This window comes from Mobula birostris, chromosome 19 (assembly GCF_030028105.1).
Source record: "Mobula birostris isolate sMobBir1 chromosome 19, sMobBir1.hap1, whole genome shotgun sequence".
In the NCBI taxonomy this organism is placed as follows: domain Eukaryota; kingdom Metazoa; phylum Chordata; class Chondrichthyes; order Myliobatiformes; family Myliobatidae; genus Mobula; species Mobula birostris.
In genome coordinates this window covers 33,439,384-33,466,909 of record NC_092388.1, presented here as the reverse complement: position 1 = coordinate 33,466,909, position 27,526 = coordinate 33,439,384, and the positions used below count along the sequence as shown (strand labels likewise).

General features: G+C 41.1%; 1 protein-coding gene across 1 annotated transcript in view; it reads right to left on the bottom strand.

The window, feature by feature from the left end:
• gmds (GDP-mannose 4,6-dehydratase) overlaps positions 1-27,526 on the bottom strand; it is a 657,689-nt gene that overhangs the window by 541,703 nt on the left and 88,460 nt on the right. The window contains exons 2-4 of the mRNA XM_072283399.1: positions 21,558-21,602; positions 5,194-5,281; positions 4,007-4,116 (exon numbers count right to left, since the gene is read on the bottom strand). Coding sequence (XP_072139500.1) covers positions 4,007-4,116; positions 5,194-5,281; positions 21,558-21,602 — 243 coding nt within the window. The remainder of the gene's footprint in view (positions 1-4,006; positions 4,117-5,193; positions 5,282-21,557; positions 21,603-27,526) is intronic.

The window sequence follows — 27,526 nt, the reverse complement described above, 5'->3', positions numbered from 1 at the left end:
CTATCCTCTTTGAGACTCAATATCCCTCTCTGGAACCACAACTGACTCACAACTGTACTGCCAGATCCAGTTCAAAATGCAACAGGTTCACTGCTGATACAGCAGTGGTTGACCTGATTCGCAGAAATGAGTTGGCATACAGAGAGGAGGCAGAGAGGTTTGTCAAATCATGTGAGAACAACAACCTGCATCTCAATATGGACAAAACAAAAAGAGATGATTATGGACTTCAGGAAATCAGAGGTTGACCACTCTCCATCGTACATCGCCGTGGAGGGAGTGAAGAACACAAAGTTCCTTGGAGTGCACATAATGGATTCTCTAACCTGGACCTACAAGCACTCCTCATTAGTCAAGGAAGTTAATCAGTGACTATAATTTCTGAGGAAACTGAGGCACCCAAGACTCTCCAGCCCCATTCCAACAACTTACTACAGCTGCACCATCTAGAGTGTCCTGCCTGGCTGCATCATTATGTGGTATGGAAGCTGCAAAGCATCAGATTGCAAGACCCTACAGAAGATAGAAAAAACTGCCAGGAGGTTCATCAGTGCCTCTCTCCCCCCATTTATGATATTTATCGAGGGGCATTGTATACGAAGGGCCCGAAACATTGCTGAGGATCACTACCACCCTTCTCATAACCTTTTTCACCCACTACCATCAGGAAGGAGGTACCAGAGCATCAGGACTGGAACTGCTAGACGGGGTAACAGCTTCTTCCCACAGGCTGTGAGATTATATAATAGATACTCTGTCACCACCAAGGTTTTGTCATTAGGGCAGCATGCTGTTTACTGTACTGTTTACTTGTAATCCACACTTCACATGCATTTTGAAATATATGTTATTAACAGATTTGTGGTAATATTTTGCTTTATGTGCTGTATGTCTTATGGGTGCACTGTGATTCAGAGGAATGTTGTTTCAATTGGTTGATAGATATACAGTCAGATGATGATAAACTTGAACTTATTTATTCTGTAATCTTTTCAGTAACCTCTGCTTGCTCTCTCCTCCCATTTTACTTTATTTATACTTTTCCAAGCAGTTGAACCGACCCCCTGTATAAATGTGCTTTTGTCTTTTCCATGCATTTTACCCTGATAGTCTTCCTGCTTTATGGCTGGATCAAACCTATCTTTTTTTTTTATTTTCACATCCTTTCAGTTGAACTGATACTCCATTACTCTCTTTCTTTAAGAATCACATTTGCTAGGTTTACTCTTTCTAATAGTGCATTTCAGCTCTTTTCCCCACATTTTTTCTCCTTACTACTTCCTTGTTGAGTTTACTAATACACCTTTATTATCATCTTCCCTAGTGTTTCTCACGTCAAAGCAATTAATGGAAAATTGGGGTTTGTAATTACTTTTGTCCCCAAATATAATAGCAAGGTCAGAAATGCTGCCTGCATAAATATTGTATGCAAATATAAATTTGATAGTGAGTCACAGAAACGTCTGCTGGGGAGGAGAAAACCAGTAGGAAATCCCAATTCATCCAAATAATATCATTAAAGACATACACATATGTGTGTATGGTATGCATGTACAAATGTGTACATTTATTAAGGATCCTCAAGAACAATTTAATTTGAATTACTGCACTTAGTTCTCTAGTGCTTGATGCCTTGCATTACAACAGACAAAATTAGCATTCTTAATATATTTTTCCCCCATTTTCAAGAGTTTGCATCTTTTCTGAAGACCTGCCATTGCCATTAGGTCTTTTGCAAGATTACCAGTAGTCATTCCACAATGATCAGCCATCGTTAAGTTCCTTATGTTATTATTTTTCAGACCATACCCAGTCCCTGCCCACTCTAGCACAGGGGCCTTTGTGAAGTTTCCTCTATAACTAATCATTTCAAAACATCACCAGTCATTCCATTTTCCAAGAACATGACACTAAAAGGTTAATTCTATAATTTTGCAAATGAGACAACATAAATCTTATCAAATTAATTTAATATGATAAATAGTAAATGTACAAAAATGGATCTCTTATGAGTTATAAAGTATTCTTCTCAATAAAGCTTTAGTCAAAAGTAACTTATGAGACAATATTAACACTTCAAAATGACAAATGCTTATACTTCTGTGAAATTTTGACTGTTGTAATCATCTCCCATCATATAATAAAATTCACTTCTATCTTTTTATGCTTCCTATGGGAAACTAGGCTAATTTCCTATTATTTTTCTTTCTTACTTTCTAATTTAATTAACTGGAAATGAGACATTCATAGAGGACTGTAGATTCTGGAGACATAGCCAACACAAATATATACACATGTAAAAATATTGCAGACAAATGTTCCATTTTTTTGAAACAGGAGACTCATCAGAAGTCAAACATCACTTAATAAACAAACATTAATGGGAAAAGAAAACACAACACTAAAGGATAGGTAGTCACTTTGCTTCAGGTTTCCATTACAAATGATTTGATTAAAAACGAAGTTTATATATATATATATAAACAACAAGAATAGGTAAGATGCTAAAAGTATTCCAAGTGCATTCCTCACAAAGGCTCTAATTGTTGCCTCAGCCTTTTATCGCCTTAATTATTGTTTATTATCCTTGAGAGTCCCATTACATATGCACTTCAACATCTAAATACATTTCTTTTTCAAAATACACAGGCATTGCAATTGCTCTTTGTTACAAAAGCACGGTAGTGTAGTGATTAGCACAATGCTTTACAGTACAAGCGATATTGGGTTCATTTCCCACCACTGCCTGTAAGGACCTGCCTGTACCCTCTCCCCATCACTGTGTGGGATTTCCTCCCACAGTCCAAAGATGTACCAGTTGGTAGGTTAATCGGTCAATGTAAATTGTCCTGTGATTAGACTAAGATTAAATCAGGAGATTCCAAAGCAATGTGGCTCGAAGGGCTGGAAAGGCCTATTCCAGGCTGTATCTTAGTAAAATAAAAAAATAAAACTAAAGTAGCATATGAATGAGTTGTAGTCAAAGTGAGTAGCTGAATTTATAAAAACTAATTTAATGCATTGCTGTGACATTGTGGTGCATCAGCGCTTCATGGTAAAGCCAACAGAATGATGGTAAGAACATGTCCATTTCATGTTAGCTGTTTCATGTAATGTTGTGTATCTTCCTTCTGCACTCAGAAAGGTATTCAAAAATATACATAGATCTATCCCTTAGGGCTCAATATCACAGAGTTAAAAGAACATTCAAAGAGATGAAAAGTTATGAAGTAACATCACAAACATTTCTCAGACAACAAATTCAGGCAGATTTATATGTATAGTAAATTATCCACGGTTTACATCGTCAAATAATTTGGTCACCAAGTATTGTGCTTCTTCAGCAGTATAAGAGAAGTTGAATGTTGAAGGTTGGTAGTAAAAGATTCCCCAGTTATGCTCATGAATAAGCTTCAAGGCTGATTTGTTTTACATAGAATGTTGATTTTCGGAAATTCAACCAGGTAGCATCACAAATCATAGTTGTCTTGATGAGCTGTTTCCTGCTTCACACATTCATCCAGGACATTATTGCTAGTGCAAAGCTCATTTGAAATATTGCCAGAAGCCATTAGGTCAAGCTGATCCACAACCCAATAAAATTTGTTTAGCTCTTCATTTTTCACATATTCCATAGTTCCACGATGTGAATTAGGGTTTATCTGAGATTATCCCAGCCTAGATCTGGGAACCTAAAGTTGGTAGGTTCCCTTGATGTTTTTATTTAACAGCTTTCTTTTGGGCCCTCACAATACCACCCTACAATTCACCCATGCTTTCACACCTCAATTACCATCCTCCATTCACCTAAAAAGTTGCTTACACCAAGAAATGTTCAACCAAATATAGCCCATACCACCATTCACTTTCCTATGATCCACTGCATTTCCTGACCCACCATCACCACTCTTTCCCCCGTCCCTCTCCTGAATGATAAATTATTGCCTAATTTTCCTAAAAAGCTAGGCATCACTTAGAATACAATATTCTGTTAAAAATTGCGTACCTTAACGTGACTCTGTGCACCTAAGTTATAGATTTCACTGGGCTTCACTTCATTGATGATCTTTACAAGGCACGTACTGTCAGTGAGGTCCCCATAGTGCAGTATCATACCTGTCATTGAAAAGTCAAGTTAATATTTGCAGTGTGCTGTTTTTTTACCAAATCATTAATATCAACTTTGAAGTTAAACTTTAGTCAGTTTGACCTGGGTTATTAATAAGTAACTTTGCAAAAGCCTTCAAACAAAGAAATAACAATAATGGATGACAATGAACAGAACAATAGTAGTTTATCAATGCATCTTAGAAAGAGCAAGTATACTAGTGCTGAAAACTAGCTGAATATCTATAAGAAAATCTGAAAAAAATCTGTTATTGTAAAAATACTACAACTCAAAAGAAGGAATGAAGGTTTTCAATGAAAAGATCACTGTTATACCACTCAAAACTGAGTATTTGCACCAAGTGGAAATAGGATCAGCAAAACTAAGGTTAAATATATCAAGATCATATTAATATATGTTTCCACTATCAAGAAAAAATAAACTTAATTCCTCAGCAAACATCAGAAAGTATCAGCCAGTAATCTATTCATTATTGAGAACAATCCAAAGAAAGGTGACTGGAGTAAAGCCAGTTCACAACTTGGTTTGTTTCTACACTTCCCGTTTATAATTTATAACATTCTCTATTCCCATTGTTCTAAAGCTTAATATTTTCACTTTCTTACATGTAAGAATTCATGTCCTTGAACTGCTGTTCTCTTGGCCAAAGTTAAACCATAACAAAATTCTTTCTCCATACTAGATATATCTGCAAAAGTTCAATGGATTCTACTAACAGCATATTATAACTAGTACTGCCACAATTTCAAACTTCAAGTATTATGTCCATGTGGACTTGTGCCAAAAATAAACCTGTTATTTTTTTCGATTCTGTACCATCATAATTTAAATTTAAAAGCATATCCTTTATATGATTTTTTTTCAAATGAGAAAACCTAGATGAAGATGGCAATTTCATCATTAAAACTTCAGTAAATCGCAGATGCTGCAGTTAATTATCAACTGACAAAGGGGAAAACATGTAATAGTGGAGTTGTGCAAGAAACAGTACAAAATGAAGAGTTAATCTAGCAAAGGAATAATTTAATTTTAAAAGTGTCAATGATATCAAAATGCAAACTTACTCCCTTCTACATGTGTCTGAGGATTCTTGTACAAATGCTCAATACGACCAGTGTTAAAAGAACTAGATCGACGTACAATCCCATGCACCTATAAATAAACATATAACAACAAAAAATTAGGTGTTGAAGCTTGTCAAAGTGAATGCTTTACCTTCCTTAACAATGACTCAACCTGCAAGTTAACCTGTAGGGAACACTGCATAAGGACTCCCAAGTTCCTTTGTAATTCTGATTTTTTGAATTTTTTGGTCATTCACTTAGAGAGGACTAGAATATAAGAGCAAGGATGTGATGCTGAGGCTTTATAAGGCATTGGTCAGGCAGCATTTGGAGTATTGTTAGCAGCTTTGCACCTTTATCTCAGAAAAGATGTGCTGGCATTGGAGAGGGTCCAAAGAAGATTCACGAGAATAATTTGGGGAAGGAAAGGGTTAATGTATGAGGAGCATTTGATGGTCTGTACTCACTGGAGTTTAGAACAATAAACTGGGAGTTCATTGAATCCTATTAAATATTAAAAGGCCAAAAGTGGATGTAGAGAGGTTGTTTCTTATAGGATTAGAGGGCACAGCCTCACAATAGAGGGACGTCCATTTAGAACAGAGGTCAGAAGGAATATCTTTAGCCAGACGTGGTGAATCTGTGGAATTCATTGCCACAGATGGTTGTGAAGGCCAATTCCTTGGGTATATTTAAAGCAGAAGCTGAAAGGATCTTGATTAGTCTGGGCATCAGAGGCTACGGGGAGCAGGCAAGAGAATGGGGTTGAGAGGGATAATAAATCAGGCATGATGGAATGGTGGAGCAGACTCGATGTGCTAAAAAGATGAATTCTGCTATGTCTTATAGTCTAAAATACACAAAGCTGCTGCAAAACAGCAAATTTCACATCATACAAGGCAGTGATTGTGACAGGAATACACATAGATTAAGATGTTAGCTGTCCTGTGTGATCAGCAGTTGGTCTGCCACCTGTCTTCAGGAGAGAGAGAGAGATAAAGAAAACAATGGAGCAGCATTTGGAGATGTGTAATGAAGGGGAAGGAGAGCTGTCAAGAACGGCTCCCCCTTTGAACCCTGAACTGTTTGAAGTGATGGACAGGCAATACCCCAGCAGGGGAATAAAAAGGGACTGGTTCGCTAAGGCAAGACACACATGACACCCGAGGTAACGAGACCCTGGAAGCGGTGCGCCTCTCACAAGTTGGTGGGAAGCTTTTGGACGGCTGATCGCGGGATCAAGCCTTAGACACTCAGGGTGGAAAGGCACGATTGGCGGGAACCTGGTGTGTGTCCACCCTTGCCTGGGTGCCAGGTTCAGCGCAGAGAAACGGTCGTATCTGGAAATGGAGGGGTCACGGTCGGTGACCTCAGATGACATCACACAGGGCTCGCCGGAAAGCTGACTGCTAAGGTCTGTGTGTGGAAGCTGTTTTGAATATTCATTCGTTTTGCTCTCTCTCCTTCCTACCCCCCACTGTCCATCGCCATGGCAACGATTACTGCGAACTGAACTAAATTGAACTGAACTTTGTGTCACTTTGAAACTGGTCATTTGCCCCTAGACAACGATAGAGCTTGATTGATCCTGTTATCTTAATTCTGTGCACATGTGTGTTTATCATTGCTGAACTGTTGCATTTATTATCCTTTTGATTAGAGTACTGTGTTGCTTGTTTCTTTAATAAAACTTTCTTAGTTCTAGTAATCCAGACTCCAACTGAGTGATCCATTTCTGCTGGTTTGGCAACCCAGTTACGGGGTACGTAACAGATATTTAACCCCATTCCGATTCTGACAAGAAGCTGTTTCTCCTCATGATTATCTGAAATATCTATCTAAACTCTAAAGTTATTATCGCAATATCACTCTTGCAATCAGTGCCTTCAGATCAAAGATTATAACAGAAGGTTTGCCTAATGTTGAAAACAGCTGATGCCTATCAACAAAAACAAATCACTTGGGAAAAGAAATACATTTCTTTTATGTTTATAATTGACATTTCCTGCCAATCTTTAAAAATACCAGTCAACATGCCACCAGTAAAAGAACAGAACAGGGCAAATGTTAATGCACAACCATATTTTACTCTTTTAAGGAAGGGATTAACCTCAGATTTTTACCCATGTCATTTCATGGAACACTAGCATTGGTGCCAATTTGTGAAAATTAATGAAGGAATGGGATTTCTCTGTAAACTGACATAAACTCACTGGCATAGGGTGACAAAGTAATATATAGTAGCTATCAAGATGCTTTATAGTGCCAGTGGTCAGAAGATTGGAGCTCAATTCCCAACATTGTCTGTAAGGAGTCTGTATGTTCTCGCCACGACCGCGTGGGTTTGCTCCGGGTGCACCAGTTTCCTGCCATATTCCAAAAGATGTACAGGTTAGGGTGAGTATGTTGTGAGCACAAAAAGCACAGTGACACTGGCAGGCTGCCCCCAGTACCTCCTCAGACTGTGTCAGTAATTGAAGTGACAAATTTCACTCTATGCATCAATGTACATGTGAAAAATAAAGCTAATCTTAAGCTTGATACGTTGAAATGGGTTATGTTGTATGGAGAAATGGAAAGAAGGAGCTCCACTCCCAAAATGCCCAAAAGAAACTTCGAGAACTGAAATTAATAATTAACAAATAAAATCAACTTAAACACATAAACCATCTAAAATGACTTGAAAAATTGTAAAAGTGACTTCTCTTCTCCTTTGCCTCTGAAACTTTTGTCTAGTTATGTCCACTGAAAAATAATGGAGCCTCACCTCTGGCACAGGGCAAACTGCGGTTTCCACATCTCAACATGTTTCCAGGAAGGTCAAAGGCTTACTCAGCAACTTACAGCAACAAAACTATCAGCATTACCCAGGCCAATTTATTTGCTTTCATGGTAGCAGAAGACAGCACAATTGCATGATCGAAGAAAGATGCAAAATAAATGGCAATGAACTTAACAATTTAATATATATGCAATGGAGAAAATACTGGGACTGATGGTAGACAAAAATCCAGGATTTAGTGATAATTAAATGAAATAAAATAAACAAATTACAAGCAACACAAACAAAAAACTGAAGGAACTCGGCAGACCGGACAGCATCTATGTAAAAGAGTAAACACTCGACAGTTTGGGCCACGACCCTTCATTCCTTCATGGATTTCCAGCATATGCAGATTCTCTTGTCTCTAAGCAAATAACAAAGTTGTTACATTTTAAGGGTGTCCTTCTTTTTCAGGACACGTTTAGCCAAGGAAATAATTTCCCTTTTTCTAATCCATGAGATAACCCTATAATCTTCTCCATTCAAAGCTGTTAACCTACACCCCCATGTGCGCGCGCACACACACACACACACACACACACACTCATAACAACCCCCATGGGTTTCACCATCCACTGCATAGACCAGACTGTGGTATCAAATAAAGGCAGAGGTGACAGTATTTGTTTCTTGATTAACTTATCATGACGCATAGTCATGCTAGTTCAGTCTCAATCCTGTTACCCCAACCTGGAACATCTGACAATCAAGTGTCATCTGTTCTATCCACTAAAGGAGCTCTCCATCATTATTGTGTTAACAGTCTTCATTCCACCCCTGGCAAACATCAAACTGGCACTGGAGGAGTTAAGCACTGTAACAGTACGGGATACCACACCCTGATGAACTCCCGATCACTGGGGAGGAGTTCAACCAGGCCAGCTTGAAGTCTCTGACAAATTACCACCAACATCACCTGCAGAACCAATACATTTGATTACTGTTACACCATAGTTAAGAACATTTACTGTGCCATCCTACATCTGTACTTTAGCAAGTTTGATCATCCATTTAGACAGTATTTCTTCTCCTAGCAGATAGGCAGAGACTAAGTACCGCAGTACCAGTGGTGAGGACGGTCGCAGTAGGCTCAAGGAGGCGGAGGAGTGTCTACTGTACGATTTAAATCAGTGGATTCAATGATATTCTGAGATTCATCTCAGATCTGAATAAATAGGCCACAGCTGTTGTCAACTTCATCAAGACTCACGTGGATGAGTGTGTGTCTTTGAGAACATACTGAGTCTTCCCAAAATAGAAACTCTCAATGAATCAAGAGATTTGCCATCCGCTGAGTCCGCAGCATACACGACTGGCAATCCAGAACCTTATAAGAAATCCAGGGATGATCTACAAAATGCCATTGTGAGAGTGAGAGGCAGTTCTATGTGAAATGGAAACAAACAGATACACAACAGTTGTGGCAGGGTTCACATGGCATTACTTCCTATTAGGCAGAATCTAACAGTATAAATGGCAGTGATGCTATACTTCCTAATGAGCTCAATGTGTTTTATCCATGCTTTAAAAGAAGGATTAATACTACACCTGTGGGGATCTCCACAGCATCTGGCAACCCTGTGATTTGTGTTTTGGACCCTGAAGTCAGAATATCCAATTAGAGGATGAACCCTCACAGGGCATCAGCCCTTGATGATGTACCTGACAGGGTACTGAAAACTTCTGCCAACAAACTGGCTGGAGTGTTCAATGACGTCTTCAAACTCTCACTGCTGTGGTTGGAGGTTGATTCTGGCTAGAATTTGCTCCTGCCTCAGCAAGCACCTGGACCTGCTGCAATTTGCCTAATGCTGCAACAGGTCTGCAGCAGATGTATCTCAATGCTTCCCATGGTGGGGGAGTCTAGGGGAAGAGGGTACAGCCACAGGATAGAGGGGTGTCCACTTAAAACAGATGCGGAGAAATTTCTTTAGCCAGAGGTTGGTGAATTTTTGGAATTTATTACCACATGCAGTGGTGGATGCCAGGTCATTGAGTGTATTTAAGACAGAGATTAATAGATTTATGATTGGACACAGCATCAAAGGTTACGGGGAGAAGGCTGGGGAATGGGGTTGAGAAGGGGAAAAAAGGATCAACCGTAATTGAATGGCAGAGCAGACTCGATGGGCCAAATAGCCTAATTCTGTTCTTATGTCTTATGGTCTTATAAGGAATCCTTAAAGAGAGATCATTGGTTGTGGAAACATCTCAATGGATGGACAAGTGAGTGTAATTATTCCTTTTGTTCAACAGCTTGATGGTTGAGGGGCACTAACTGTTTCTGAACCTGGTGGTGTGAGTCCTGAAGCTCTTGTACCTTCAACCTGATGGCAGCAGTGAGAAAAGAGCATGGCTTGGGTGGTGTGGACCTCTGATGATGGACGGTGCTTTCCTACAACAGTATTCCATGTAGATGTGTTCAATTGCTGTAAGGGCTTTCCCCATGATGTACAGTGTTGAATCCTCGTCCTTTTGAAGGATTTTCCATTCAAAGGCATTGATGTTTCTATACCAGGTCGTGATGCAGTTAGTGAATATACTCTCCACTACACTCCTATAGAAGTTTGTCGAAGTTTTAGATGTCATGCTGAATCCCCTCAGATTCCTAAGGAAGTAGAGGTGCTGGCTTGCTTTCGTCACAATTGCACTTATGTGCTAGATCCAGGTCAGATCATCTGAAGGAGTAACACCCAGGAATTTAAAGTTGCTAACACTCTCTACCTTGGATGGTCCAATGTGTACAGGTTCATAGACCTCTGGTTTCCCTCTCCTGAAGTCTACAATCAGCTCCTTGGTCTTGCTGACACTGAGTGAGAGGGTGTTGTTATGACACTGCTCAGCCAAATTTTCAGTTTCCTTCCTGTATTCAACACCACCGTTGATTCAGCCCACAACAGTGGAGTCAGCAGCAAACTTGAATATGGTATTAGAGCTGTGCTTGGCTGCACAGTCATAGGAGTACAGCAAGTAGGGCAGGAGGCTAAGCACATAGTCCTGTAATGCAACTGTGCTGATGGAGATGGTGGAGAAGATGTTGTTACCAATCCAAACTGACTGGGGTCTACAAGTGACGAAATCCAGGATTCAATAACACAAGGTGGCATTGAGGTCAAGGTCTTGGAGCTTATTAATTATTTTTGAGGGGATGGTGCTATTAAGCGCTGAGCTGTAATCGATAAAGAGCATCCTGATGTTATGCATCTTTGCTGTCCAGATATTCAGGACTGACTGATGAGCCAATGAGATGGCATCTGCTGTGGATCTATCCCTGACAGGATCCATGAACAGGTATGTTTCATTACCAGCCTCTCAAAACATTTCATCACTGCGGATGTAAGTACAACTGGGCAATAGTCATTCAGGTAGGTCACCGCGTTCATCTTGGGCACCAATATAATTGATGCCTGCTTAAAGCAGGTGGGTACCACACACTGCCGAAGTGAGAGGTTAAAGATCTCAGTGAACACACCTGCCAGTTGGTCAGCACAGGTCTTTAGTGTATGGCTAGGTACCCAACTGGATCAAGTGCTTTTGTTGGATTCATCCTCCTGAAGGTAGCCCACATGTCAGCTTCAAATACTGAGAACAAAGGATTAAGGGGAGCCTTGCTTTTTAGGCTCTGCCTGTATGTAGGTAGGATCCAAAGTATTCTGAAGGGGAGAGTGAGCAGCTGAAAGTTGTGGTACATATTGGTACCAACAACATAGGTAGGAAAAGGAAAGAGGTCCTGAAAAGAGAATATATTAAGTTAAGGTAGAAAGCTGAAACACAGGCCCTCAGTGTCGTAATCTCTGCAATACTGCCAGTATATGTGCCAGTGAGGGTAAAAATAGGACGATTTGGCAGGTGAATCTATGGCTAAAGAATTGGTATAGGGGCAGGGTTTCAGAAAACTGGATCATTGGGATCTCTTCTAGGGAAGGTGTGACCTGTACAAAAAGGACGGGATCTACCTGAGTCAAAGGGGCAATCATTATCTGTTTGGGCAGGTTTACTAGAACTGTTGGGAAGGTTTCAAATTAATTTGATATAGAGGGATGGAAACCAGAGTAATGGGATTGAGGATGAGACTGTTGGTATACAAGTAGATGCAAGGTGTAGTGGGTCAGTGACTTTAAATTCCTGAGTGTCACTATCTCACAGGACCTGTCCTGGACCCATCATATAAATGTAGATGCAAAGAAAACACAACATCCACTCTACTTCCTCAGGAATCTGTGGTGATCTGTCATAGCATCATAAATGTTGGCATACTTCTATAGATGTGTAGTGAAAAGTGTATTGACTTGGCTACATTATCGCCTGCTATGGGAGCACCAATGCCTTTGAGCAGAAAATCCTACAAAAGGTCATGGATTCAGCTCAGTCCATCACGGGTAAAGCCTTCCACATTGAGCACATCTACATGAAACGCGGTCGTAGGAAGGCAGCATCCATCATCAAAAATCTTCACCAGCCAGGGCATCCTCCTTTCTCACTGGTGCCATCTCAAAAGAGATGCTCCCACAACCAATGGTCACACTTTAAGGACTCTTTATCTTATTATTTCATGCTCTCATTATTTATTGTTATTTACAGTATACTGATTAAAGTAGATTATCTTCAGGTGCAGGCATGACAATCTGGGCATCAATGAGTCATGGCTGGAGAAGATCATAGTTGGGAATCTAACATCCAAGGACACTCATTTTATTGAAAGGACAGGCAAGTAGGCAGAGGGGGTGGGGTAGCTCTTTTGATTAAAAATGAAATGAAGTCTTTAGAAAGAGGTGACATAGAAAGATGTAGAATCCTTGCGGGTAGAGTTAAGAAATTGCAAAGGTTAAAAAAAAAACCCTGATGGGAGTTTGGATAACCAGGAGATAGAAATGGCATATCAAAAGGGCAATGTTATGATAGTCATGGGGGATTTCAATATGCAGGTAGATTGGGATAATTAGGTTGATACTGGATCTCAAGAGAGGGAATTTGTAGAATGCCTATGAGATATCTTTTTAGAGCAGCTTGTGGTTGAACACACTAGGGAGAAGGTAATTCTGAATTGAGTGTTGTACCAGATTTGATTAAGGTAAAGGAACACTTAGAAGGAGTGATATATCTCAAAAATGAGGAAGTATTCTAAAAGGACGAATACACAACCATGGCTGACGAGGGAAATTAAAGACAGCATAAAAGCAAAAGAGAGAGCACATAATATAGCAAAAAAGAGTAGGAAATTAGAAGATTGTGGAACTTTTAAAAACCAACAAAAGGCAACTAAAAGCCAACAGGAGAAAAAAGATGAAAGATGAAGGTGTGCTAGCCAATAATATAAAAGAGGATACAAAAAGTTTTTTCAAATATATAAAGAGTAAAGGAGAGCTGAAAGCCGCTATCGGACTGCTGGAAAGTGACGCTGGAAAAGTAGCAATGGGGGAAAAGGAAATGGTGGATGAACTTAATAAGTATTTTGCACTAGTCGTCACTGTGCAAGACTCTAGCAGTATGCCAGAAATTCGAGGGTGCCGAGGGCAGCAGTAAGTGTAGCTGCTATTACTCAAAAGAGGACACTTGGGATGCTGAATGGTCTTAAGGTAGATCAGTCACTTGCATCAGATGCACTATACCTCAGGGTTCTGAAAGAGGTAGCTGAAGAGATTGTACAGCCATTAGTAATGATCTTTCAAAAATCACTAAATTCTGAAATGGTTTTAGAGGACTGCAAAACTGCAAATGTCACTCCACTCTTTAAGAAGGAAGGAGCAATAAAAAAGGAAATGACAGGCCAGTTAGCCTGATTTCAGCGGGTGGGAAGATGTTGGAGTCCATTATTAAGGATAGGTGGTGGTAAGCCATTTACGTCCAGTAAGATTGCAGTGTGCTCAGATGCAGTGGTCTCTGGGTGCAATCAAAAGCGTAATTGTTGTCCTTTATATCTTTTTCTGATGGAAAGACACTGCTTGTTTTCAAGTCAAGTCAAATCAGGTCACTTTTTACTGAGATTTCGACCATAATTGCTGGTACAGTACACAGTAAAAATGAGACAATGTTTTTCAGGACCATGGTGCTACATCAACAATACAAAAACTACACTGAACTACGTAAAAAACAACACAAAACTGCACTAGACTACAGACCTACCCAGGACTGCATAAAGTGCACAAAACAGTGCAGGCATTACAATAAATAATAAACAAGACAATATACACAGTAGAGGGCAGTAGGTTGGTGTCAGTCCAGGCTCTGGGCATTGAGGAGTCTGATGGCTTAGGGGAAGAAACTGTTACATAGTCTGGTTGTGAGAACCCAAATACTTTGGTACCTTTTGCCAGATGGCAGGAAGGAAAACAGTTCGTATGAGCGGTGTGTGGGGTCCTTCATAATGTTGTTTGCGGGAAGAGAGACCCCAATAATCTTCTCAGCTGACACCACTATCCGCTGCAGGGTCTTGCGATCTGAGATGGTGCAATTTCCGAACCAGGCAGTGATGCAGCTGCTCAGGATGCTCTCAAAACAACATCTGTAGAATGTGGTGAGGATGGGAGATGGGAGATGGACTTTTCTCAGCCTTCGCAGAAAGTAGAGATGCTGCTGGGCTTTCTTCGCTATGGAGCTGGTGTTGAGGGACCAGGTGAGATTCTCCACCAGGTGAACACCAAGGAATTTGGTGCTCTTAACGATCTCTACGGAGGAGTCATCGATGTTCAGCTGAGAGTGGCCGTTCCGTGTCCTCCTGAAGTCAACAACCATCTCTTTTGTTTTGTTCACATTCAGAAACAGGTTGTTGGCTCTGCACCAATCCGTTAGTTGCAGCACCTCCTCTCTGTATGCTGACTCATCATTCTTGCTGATGAGACCCACTACGGTCGTGTCATTGGCAAACGATGATGTGGTTCGAGCTGTGTATTGCAGCACAGTTGTGGGTCAGCAGAGTGAACAGCAGTGGACTGAGCACACAGACCTGGGGGACCCCGTGCTCAGTGTGATGGTGTTGGAGATGCTGCTACCAATTCAGACTGACTGAGGTCTCCCAGTCAGGAAGTCTAGGATCCAGTTGCAGAGGGAGGTGTTCAGGCCCAGTAGGCTCAGCCTTCCAATCAGTTTCTGAGGAATGATTGTGTTGAATGCTGAACTGAAGTCTATGAACAGCATTCGAACATACGTGTCCTTTTTGTCCAGGTGGATTAGGGTCAGGTGGAGGGTGATGGCAATGGTGTCGTCTGTTGAATGGTTGTTATCAAGAACATCAAGTACTGCAGGTTGCACATTGGTGGTGCACTGGATGCATTCAGCCACCAGGCAAGAAGGCATCTGAAACACTGCATGGAGGCAGAGTGCAGTCCAACAGATGGTGTGGGTGATTGCCTTGGATGTCTTTGTTGTAATCATAAGACCCTGTTGGACATTGGTAATGTAGAATACTGCAAGTCTGATGAGTCTGATTCACTGGTTCATTGATGAGACTGACAGCAGAGGAGTTGCTTGGCCTTGTTTGCGGTGTGGGTTCAGGCCCGCATGCCTCAGAGTTGCCTGCTGCAGCTACCAAGAAAAGAGAAGCCAGAGATGGCTTTGTGCTGCTGGATTCCATACTGGGTTTGCAGCTCATCCCTCCTGTCAGTAATCTCCTCCAGTGTTCACTCAACGGAAGAGAAGGAGGACTTTATCCATCTGCAGCAGTATTGCACGGTATGAGGAACTGCTGCAGGCTTGTTTTACAGATACGTGGATCGAGGACAATGTCCATTCGCCATCAAACTTCAAGCCATGACACTCAGGGACTTGGGCTATATTATTATTTTTTTGTAACTATGTTTTTCTGCAATTTTATGTGCCATATGTTCTGTGTGTTGTGTGTGAATGTTGGTTCTGTGTTTAACACCTTGATCTCAGAGGGACGCTGCTTCGTTTGGCTGTATTCATGATTATGGTTGAATGACAATTACTCTTGAACTTGAAGGATGAGAATTCAGGGTACTTGGAGGCACATGATAAAGCATGTGTATACTAAGTCAGCATGGTTTCATTAAGGGGAAATCTTGCCTGACAAAACCGTTAGAATTCTTTTGGGAAATAACGAACAGGATAGACAGAGAAGAGTTCATGGATGTTGTTTACTTGAATTTTCAGGAGGCCTTTCACAAATGCCACACACGACGCTGCTAAATAAAAGCCTATGGTATTACAGGAATGATACCCACATGGGTAAAAGATTGGCTAACTTGCAGGAGGCAAACAGCAGGAGTAAAGATAGCTTTTTCTGGTTGGCTGCCATTGACTAGTGATGTTCTGCAAGGGTCAATGTTGAGACTGCTTCTTTTCATGTTAAATGCCAATGATTTGGATGACAACAGTTTGCGGACAATACAAAGATAAGTGGAGGGGCATAGATATTACCCCTGTGAATATATATTAAGCAAGCAGGGCATCTGCAGAGGACTCAGACAGATAAGGAAAATGAGCAAAGAAGTGGCAGATGGAATATACTGTAAAACAGTATATGGTCATACACTTTGGTAAAAGGAATAAAAACATAGACTATTTGCTAAAATGGGGAGAAAATTCAAGCATCAGAGGTGCAAAGAGGGGCAAGTTGAGCCAGTGGTAAGGAAGGCAAATGCAATGCTAGCATTTGTTTTGAAAGGTCTAGAATATAAAAGCAAGGATATAATAGTCAGAACGCACTTGGAGTATTGTAAGTCGTTTTGGGCCCTTATCTAAGAAGAGATGTGCTGGCATTGGAGAGGGACCGGAAGAGGTTCATGAGGATGATTCCAAAAATAAAAGGATTAACATATGAGGACCATTTGATGGCTCTAGACTTGTACTCACTGTAGTTTAGATGAATGAAGGGGGATCTCATTGAAACCTATCGAATATTGAAATACCCAGATAGAGTGAAGAGGATGTTTCCTATTGTGGGTGTGTCTAGAACCTGAGGGCACAGCCTCAGAACAGAGAGACATCCATTTAGAACAGAGTTGAGGAGGAATTTCTTTAGCCAGTGGGCAGTAAATCTATGGGATTCATTACCACAGGCGGCTATGGAGGCCAGGTCATTGAGTATATTTAAAGCGGAGATTGATAGGTTCTTGATTACATTGGGCACCAAAGGTTATGGGGTGAAGGCAGGAGAATGGAGTTGAGAGAGACAGTAAATCAGCCATGATTTATCGCAGCGCAGACTCAATGGGCCAAGAAGCCTAATACTGCTTCCATGTCTTATGGTCTTATGATCTAGGAACACCAGGTTTCTAGCGCAGTATTGTGCAGCCCAATTGGATGTCTTTTTTGAAGTATAGGGAAATATCTGTGAGTTTCCAGACTCCAAAATAAGTGTGTTATTTTGAATCAGCTATAAACTAATGTCTATCGTTCCAGAGGTGGGGTGTGCTGAACTGAATACAGTAGTCAAAATGCTAACTTAGCAGATATATAAAGCTGTAAATTAAATTTCAAGTCTTGATATAACTAGCAGCATTTTATTAATCTTTTAAATTAGTTCTTGTAACATATCATTAACCTGTTCTGATTTCTGTTCTTAGAACCCTAAAATTGTCAGTTTCTAGTTTTCACCATTTAGGAAATACTCTGATCTAACATTTCAAATGGAGCTCCAGTGAACTATACAGCTGTAGTTTTTTATTATTAACTTAATAACAGCATAAGACATAGGAGCAGAATTAGGCCATTTGTGCCATCACGTCTGCTCTACCATTCCATCATGGTTGATTTATTATCCCTCTTGACCCCAATCTCCCGCCTTCTCCCCATAACCTTTGATGTCCCAACTAAGCAGGAAGCCATCAATCTCCATTTTGAACATAGTCAATGACTTGGCCTCCACAGACATATGTGGCAATGAACTCCACAAATTCACTACCACTGGCTAAAGTAATTCCTCCTATATGATTTCTAAATCCCTGTATTTTGAGGCTGTGCTCTCTGAACCTAGACTCAACCATTATAGGAAGTATCATCTCTACATTAACGCTATCTAGGCCTTTCAAAGTTCTATATGTTTCAATGAGATTCCCTCTAATTCCTCTGAACTACAGCAAGTGCAGGCCCACAGCCATCAAATGGTCCTCATATGTTAATCCTTTCATTCCCGGAATAATTCTTGTGAACATGCTCTGGACCCTCTTCATTGCCAACACATCTTTTCTTACATAAGAGCCTCTTTTTGTCTTTCCGACTGTTACTTGCTTGAAAAATTCCAACACAATTATCAAAGTTCAAAAGTTCAAATTCCAAAGTAAAATTATTATCAAAGTACATATATGTCACCATATACAACCCTGAGATTTATTTTCTTGTAGGCATATTCAGAAAATCCAAGACACATGATAGAATTAATGAAAGATCCCATCCAACAGGATGGACAAACAACCAATAACCAAAAGAGAACAAACTGTGCCAATACAAAAGAAAAAGACAGAAAAAATAATAAATAAATAAATAAACACTAAATATCAAGAACATGAGATGTAGAATCCTTGAAAGTGACTCCATAGGTTGTTGGAACAGTTCAGTTCAGTGATTGGGTGGGTAAGTGAAGTTGACTGAAGTTATTCCCACTGGTTCAAGAGCCTGATGGATAATTTATCAGGCAAGATTCCTCCTTAAGAAAACCATGCTGACTTTGGTCTATTTAATCATGTGTCTTCAAGTATCCTAAATCTCATCCTTAATATTAGACTTCAACATCTTCCCAAGTACTGAAGTCAGGATAACTGACCTATAATTTCTTTTTATCTGCTCCCTCCCTTCTTAAAGAGTGAAGTGACATTTGCAATTTTGCAGAATCTAGTGATCCTCAAAAGATCACTACTAATGTCTCCATAATCTCTTCACCTACCTCTTTCAGAACCCTGGGGTGCAGTCCATCCCCAGGTGGTCCAGGTGATTTAGCTACCTTCAGATCTTTCAACTTCCCAAATACCTTCTCCTACACTCAATTCTGCCCCCCGACTCTCAAATTTCTGACTTACTGACATCTATTATTTCACTTTGTAACTTTTTGCTTGCACCTATATCAGTGTTACAACAGAAACAGAAAAATGCAGTGAACATTTAGGTCATCAACTTGAAACGTTCATAGACACAGAGTCATAGAGAAAAACAGCACAGAAATAGGTTCTTCGTCCCACCTAGTCCATGCTGAAACCATTTAAACAATCCACTCCTAACAAGTTGCACTGGGACCACAGGCATCCATATTCCTACTATCCAAGTATCCATCCAAACTTCTCTTAAACGTTGAAATTGAGCTCAGATGGACCACTTGTGCTGGCAGCTGAATCCACACTCTCATGAACCTCTGAGAAAAGAAGTATCCCCTCATGTTCCCCATAAACTTCAGAACTTTCACCCTTATGCAATGACCACTGGCTGTAGTCCTACCCAGCCTCAGTGGAAACAGCCTACCACACTCTTCAGTGTCCTACTGTTCACTGCGTCAGATCTACCCTAGTTGGTCCTACCAAAGTGTAAAACTTCACAATAAATTAAATTCCATCTGCCATTTTCAGCCCAGTTTTCCAGCTGAAGTAGATCTCACGCTAAGCTATGATAGCCTTCCTCACTGTCCGCTACACCCCCAATCTTGGTGTCATCTGCAAATTTGCTGATCAAGTTAACCACATTAGCATCAAGATCATTGATATAGATGACAGACAACAAAGGAACCAGTACTGATCCCTAACAAGAGAAAACCTGCAGATGCTGGAAATCCAAGGAACACACACAAAATGCTAGAGGAACTCAGCAGGCCAGGCAGCATCTATGAAAAAGAGTATAGTTAACGTTTCAGGCCAAGACCCTTCATCAGTCCTGATTGGTTAGACATGACCTACCATGCATAAAGCCATGCTAACTATCATTAATCAGTACACATTCATCCAAACACTTTTACACCCAGTCCCTTAGAATACCTTCCAATAGTTTTCCCACAGCTAGTGTCAGACTCACTGGCCTATAATTTCTGGTTTCTATTTAGAGACTACTTAGAGACAGCAGAACAAAATTAACTATCCTCCAATCCTCTGGTACCTATCCCGTCGCTAAGGACATTTTAAATGCCTCTGCCTGGGCCCTGGCAATTTCTGCACTTGCCTCCCGTAAGGTCTGAGGGAACATTTCATCATGCCCTGGGGATTTATCCAGCCTGATTTGCCTCAGGGTAGCAAACACCTCCTCCTTTGTGATCTGTATAGTATCCATGAAGTCGATGCCACTTTGCCTCACTTCTGTAGACTCTATCCATCTCCCAGGTAAATACAGAAGCAAAGAATGCATTTAAAATCTCCTCCATCTGTTTTGGTTCCACGAATGGATTACCATTCTGGTCTTCCAGAGGACCAATTTTGTCCATTGCTATCCTTTTGCTCTTAACATATCTGTAAAATCCCTTAGGATTCTCCTTCACCTTGTCTGCTAGAGCAACTTCATGCCTTCCTTTACCCTTCCTGATTTCTTTCTTAAGTGTTCTCTTGCATTTTTTGTACTCCATAAGCACTTCATTTATTCCTACTTGCCTATACCTGCTACGCACCTCCTTTTTTCTCTTAACCAGGGCCTCAATATCTCTTGAAGACCAAGGTTTCTTGCACTTGTTATCTTTAGTTTTTTTTTCCTGACAGGCACATACAAGCTTTATATTCCCAAAATTTCATTTTTGAAGCCCTCCACTTTCCAAGTACACTTTTGCCAGAAAAAAGCCTGTTTTGATCCACACTTGCCAGATCATTTCTGATACCATTAAAAATGACCTTTCTCTAATTTTGAATCTCAACCCACAGACTAGGTCTATCTCTTTGCATATTTACTTTGAAACTAATTGTGGTCACTGGACGGAAATTGTTCTCCTGCACAAACTTCTGTCACCTGCCCTATCTCATTCCCTAATAGCAGATCCAGTGTCAGACACTCTCTCATTGGGACTTCTATGTACTGAGGAAGGAAACTTTCCTAAACACACTTGACAGTATGAGATTCCCAGTCAGTATGTGGAAAGTCATGTTTCTCTTCACAAATATCCCTTCACCTGCAGAAAGCTCCTCCTTTATCCAGTGAAAATCTGCAATTCCAGTACAGGTCCCCATGTTCCCTTTGTCCTTACATTATGCACTATTCTTCAAATTCCTTTTAAGAAATTTCCTTTTTATTCTTTAATTTCATACACTGCCATTCTCCAAGTCTTCTGTAGGTCCATATAAATAATATTAATAAAGTAATTGAAGATTGCTAGACAAAATTATTTCCCAATTATGCAAAGGTATCAAGTCATATGAAGCAAGGTCAGATTTATGAAGTTAAAATGCAGATCGCACAAAGTATAAATGATAGGCAAGAGAACAGGGCATTCACAATTTAAAATAATAGACTGTAGATAACCAAAATTTATTAGAAATTCAGATGACTATAATTAGGGAACAAAAACTGTGGATGCAAGTGGCTAATGTTTAATTTCACTTAAATTTTCATTAGAATGTAAGTAAATTTAAGGAAACAGAGTAAATGCAGTCAAAATGAACCAAAAACATGTGCATTGCCTCACCTTATAGCCTTTTTCCAGGAGAAACTCTGCTAAATATGAGCCATCCTACAAAGGAAACAAAAAGAATGTAAGAACTTTGAAATTTACATACTGTACATACATACAAAAAAATGACAACTTTTATTGTTGAATTGGTTAAAATAGATAAAGTAATACAGTACTGTTTGCACTGCTACAATGTTAATTACTAGCAAAACAGTCTTAAGTACGTCACATGAAGGGCCAGGGCTAACAATAGAATATTTCCTATCACTACAGCTCTAAATAACCCAGCAAGTCAAAGATACAGTGGTCTAGATCTCTAGTGAATAAGCAGGAAACGAATTACCAGTTAACTACATTAACATACGACATCTTTCACGTCCAGCAATGCTCTCTTATGGAGTGCACCAAAGCTCCCTCCATTTAACTAAGGGTTCGCTCTTCAGGGACAATGAGACAATGAGCTGAGTATCCCTCAATATTAATTACTCATGATTTCCAATAAGCTTCTTCGTCTGAAAGCACAGAAAACTCATAAATATATACAAACAAGGGTTCTATCAAGAAACCAGTACTTAATCAAAGTTCAAAGTACCTTATATGTATCGATACTTTATGCAACCTTGAGACGCGTCTCCTTATAGGCAGCTACAAAACAAAGGAGCCCAAAAGAACCCATAAAAGAGATCATCAAACACCCCAATGTGCAGAGAGCAAAAAACAAATCATGCCAACAATAAAAGTAAGCAAATAGCATTCAGAATGAAAGTGAGTCCACAGTCTCAAAGCCCCGAGCAGCTAGAGCAGGCCACAGCCTCAGCCGCAGTTCAGTGCAGAGCTGAGTAAACTTCATGGAGCTTCAAGTAGAACTGGCTTCACCCTCGCCTCTGGTCTCAATACCTTGCCTTTTCAATCCACCTGGCCCAGTGTTTAAATCGTCCAAACAATGGGTCTTTCCTTGTTCTGGGACCCAGGCCCTGTTGTATCAATATGCTTTGGACCTAGGCTCTGCCACCATGTCTCAACCCTATACCTGGCCTTTCCAAATCAACCTGGCACTTAGATTGGTCAAACCTTGCTCTCGATTTAGGTGGATGGGCTCTGAATCCGTTTTTATTCCGCTTCGATTTTGCTTTTATTCCGCTCGCCCCGACTTTGTCTCAAATATGCCTCGGCCTCGCCTTGACTTTGCCTCACACCTGCACACTTTGATCCTTGACTCAGACTTGCCTTTGCTCACTTCTCCATTGTTTGCAGTGATTGCTTACCATAAAATTTACCACAAAAAGTGTTATTAATAAAGTATTTAGTTAATCATTACTTATTTTAACTAATGTAATTCAGAAAGCCAAGGTCACAACATTGCTTATGGATCAAAAACAACAACAAATACCAAAAGCACTCAGCAGGTCACTTAACATCCATGATAAGAAATTCAGATTTAACATTTCAGGTTGAACAACCTTCTTTGAAACAAAAGAGACAGTAGAAATCTGACTAAAACATAGAGGAGAACTCAAAGTTTGGCATTCCTGGAACAGAAGAGACAGCACATTCAACCATAAATGAAAATCAAATAGCAACTGCAGAATACTGGAAATCTGAAACAAAATCAAAATGCTAGAAAAACTCAGCAGTCAAGCAACATCTATGGAAAGTAAAACAAAGTTCATGTTTCAGGCTGAAGATTTTCAGCATTAACATTTTTTGAAAAATATTTTCTTCACTCATGGAATGTTAGGCAAGAGGTACAAGAGTTTTTAAGTCCCATACCATCAGGTTCAGGAACAGTTATTACCCTACAACCATCAGGCTCCTCAACCAGCATTATAACTTCATTAACTGCAACTCTAAACTGATTCCACAGCCTACAAACTCACTTTCAAAGACTCTACAACCCATGTTCTCAGTATTATTCATTTAATAATAAATGCACAATTTGTCTTCTTTTGCACATTGATTCTTTGGCAGTATTTGCTGGTGTATAGTTTTTCCTAAATTCTATTACATTTCTTTATTTTCCTGCAGATGCCAGCAAGAAAATTAATCACAAGGTAATAGATGGTGACATACGGTAGTCTGAAAATAAATCGACTTTGACGGTAATAGGATTGGGTCTGCAACTGTTGGTGCTGAAGGTAAAGACACCACCAGTGGACCGCTTCCCCTCCCACCGCCCCCCTTGGCAGCCTTGGGCAGTGTGGCAGCAGAGAAAACATGACCACAAGCATATACAGATCTTCAATCAACAATCTGAAATAATTCAGATCTGAATTCAAGGTTGCCACTGAGAGATTATGTCATATGGAGAGAAGGGGTAATATCAAAAGCACCATGTGATTGGCAAAATCAACAGCCTAATAAAATCGCTGTATCTTGTTAATATTTACTTTAATTCATTGTATTTAATAAAATAAGATCTGCCTCTACAAAGCAAATGTACACATTCTATATTACCCAATCAATATCTCCTTCAATTTTGATCAGCCTTGAATTTACTTGGGCTAGCAGGAACTGGGCCCAAAACTTTCCCAGCCAAAGCACCACTTCTATCATCTCAGCATCATTTTACTCAGATTACATCCATAGAGACCTCAGAATGCTTTACAAATCACTCTATTTTCCTGTTAATTTAAATACTCAGTTAATATTAAGGGAAAAATAATTAACAGATACTGGAATTAAAAATCCATGTACAGTAAAAAGAGCATTTAATTTTTAAAATAACAGTTGTAAATTGAAAATTGACTGCCAGGCATTGCAGGTGCAGGCTCAGTAGGTTTGGTGCCTAATACTGCCACTACTGATTCCTTGTCTTATGTTCTTATATAAAGAAGGAACAATGGAACAGTATCACCAACAGAAGCCTGATTAAATCATGCACCAGCCTGACACAGAAGTACATTGGCATTCTTTCACTGTTGCCAAGTACAAATCAATGGAACTTCCTACCCAACATAGTTGCATCAAAAGTCTTAGAATCATGCTGAATAGAAACAAGACTGTGCCAACCATCAAGCACCCAATCAGAATCAGAAACAAATTCAGAATCAGATCAGGTTTAGTATCACTGCTGTATGTCGTGAAATTTATTATCTTGCGTCAGAATTATATAGCAATACATAATAATAAAAATATATAAATTATAATCGTAGTGTATATATAAAAATAAATAAGTAGTACAAAAAACGGGAGGGAAATAGTAAGGTAGTTTAAGAGCATTCATGATCCATTCAGAAACCTGATGGCAGGGGGAAGCAGCTGTTCCTGAAATGCGTATCTGTTCTCTGTTCAGGCTCCTGCGCCTCCTCCTTGACGGCAGCAAGGAGAAGAGGGCATGTCCTGGATGACGAGTTCCCGAATGACGGATGCCACCTTCTTGAATCATCACCTTTTGAAGGGGTCCTCGATGCTGGGAAAGCTAGTGCACATGATGCAGCTGGCTGAGTTCACAACTTTCTGCAGCTTTTTCCAATTAGCCATCTGGACACAAGCTGGGGTCTGATCAGCCCCGGCTGGGTCACCTGGAAGAGGTTGTATGATGTTGAAAGACCCGAAACACCCGATGATTCCAGGAACATCACTGAAGATGTGTCCAGAAGCATCAGTAGATGTATGTACACAGCTTACACCCTGAGTTCATCAGTGACAACCAGGAAAGACTGGGTGACAACCACGAAAAGAGTGGTGACGACCGGAGAGTCAGTGACAGCCCGGAGAGACGGCAACCGGGGCAGAATGGGCTGGCAACCCAATCTGTGTCCTCTGAGAGGAGGACCCCTACAAAAGCTACGATGAATCTAAGGGAAAGATACCCCCAGGGGTGCCGGATGAGCACCCCAGTCGGATGGACACAACATCAGACCCAGGCAATGAGCAAACGATGATGAGGAAGCAGTGTGCATGTGGCAAAATCTGCAAGAACGATCGCAGCTTGAAGATCCACCAAGTGAGGATGAAGTGTTTGGCGGGAGCAGGAGCAGCATAACGTGCAGGTGTCCAACCTGGTGAGACGAAGGAGGGGCCAGGCCCGGAGTCACCCCATAGTGCCCGGAACCTCCAAGTGTTGCAAACTAATCCCTCTAACATGAAGTCTAACAGGAGGCGGATCAAATGGCCTGCAGAAAACATGACTTCACTGTGGAAGCAGTTTGATGAAGATGTTAACCAAATTCTGGAGGCAACGGCAAAGGGAGGGGTTGATAGGAAGCTACAAGCCATGACAACAATTATTGTCAGTATCGCAGCTGAACGGTTTGGAGAAGAGGAGAAGGAAGGCTCCAAAACATCTTACTCGAAGAACCAAAGAGCATTGAGGATCCACAACATCAGGCAGGAGATGAAAGCGTTGAAGTCCCAATACAAGGAGGCAGGAGAAGAGAAGCGCATTGGCTTGGCCCAGCTGATGTGCACACTACGAAAGAAGATCAGGGTCCTCCGCCGGGCAGAGTGGCATTGGAGGCGGCATCGTGAAAGGGCCTGAAAACGTGCTGCCTTTATCGCCAACTCATTCAAGTTCACCAAGGAGTTGCTGGGGGAGAAGCGCAGTGGGAAACTGGCCTGTTCGCAGGAAGACATAGACCAACATCTGAAGAAGATAGATAATGATCCTGAAAGAGAGCAGGAGTTGGGAGAGTGCGACATCCTAATAGACCCACCTGAACCGGATGTGCAGTTCGACATGTCAGAGCTGCAACTAAAGAAAGTCAGAGAGGTCGTCTGCAAAGCAAGGGCAAGCTCGGCTCCAGGACCAAGCAACACCTCATACAAAGTGTACAAGAACTGCCCCAAACTCCTGCTGCGTCTGTGGAAGATCCTGAGAATCTTCTGGAGAAGGGGGAAGATCCCAGAACAGAGAGTGGCTGAAGGGGTGTGGATCCCGAAGGAGGAAAATGCCACCCAGATAGATCAGTTTCGCATCATCTCCCTGCTGTGAGTCGAGGCGAAGATCTTCTTCAGTGCCGTTTCTAACCAGCTGTGCACCTACCTAGCAAAGAACACCTATATTGATACATCAGTCCAGAAGGGTGGCATTTCAGGGATGCTGGGCTGTCTGAAGCACATCGGTGTAGTGACACACCTCATCAGGGAGGCCAGAGAGAACAAGGGCAACCTGTCAGTGTTGTGGCTCGACCTGGCAAATGCACATGGCTCTATTCCGCACAAGCTGGTGCAGCTCACACTGACCAAGTATCACGTCCCCAGCAGAATCAGAGACCTTATCGCTGATTATTACAGCAACTTCAGGATGAGGGTCTCTTCAGGAGCAATTACAGCAACCTGGCACAAGGTGGAGATCAGCATCATCACAGGGTGCACTATCTCAGTGACACTGTTCTCCCTAGCCATGAACATGCTCATTAAGTCTGCTGAACCAGAGTGCAGAGGGCCCAGAATGAATTCCGCTCAATGGCAACCACCTATCAGGGCATTCATGGATGACCTCAACACAGAATCAGTCCCAGGCTGCCGGGGGATTCTGCAAGGGCTCGAGAAGCTGGTGGAGTGAGCCTGGATGCATTTCAAACCTGTCAAATCAAGATCGATGGTGCTGAGGAAAGGGAAGGTGGAGAACAAGTTCCGGTTCAGCAGCGCAGGCACAGCCATCCCAACCATCACAGAAAAGCCAGTCAAGAGCTTAGGCAAAGTTTTTGACAGCTCTTTAAGGGACACAACATCCATTCAGGCAACCTGCACCGAGTTGGATGGCTGGCTGAAATCTGTGGACAAGTCTGGCATACCTGGGAAGTTTAAAGCCTGGGTGTATCAGCATGGCATTCTTCCCAGAATCCTGTGGCCCCTCCTCGTCTATGCAGTTCCGATCTCGACAGTCGAAACTTATAGAGAGGAGGGTTAGCAACCACCTCAGGAGATGGCTGGGGCTGCCAAAGAGCCTGAGCAGCATCGCACTCTATGGACACCACAACAAACTGCAACTGTCCTTCAAATCCTTGGAGGAAGAATTCAGCCAGAGAATTGCTACAGTA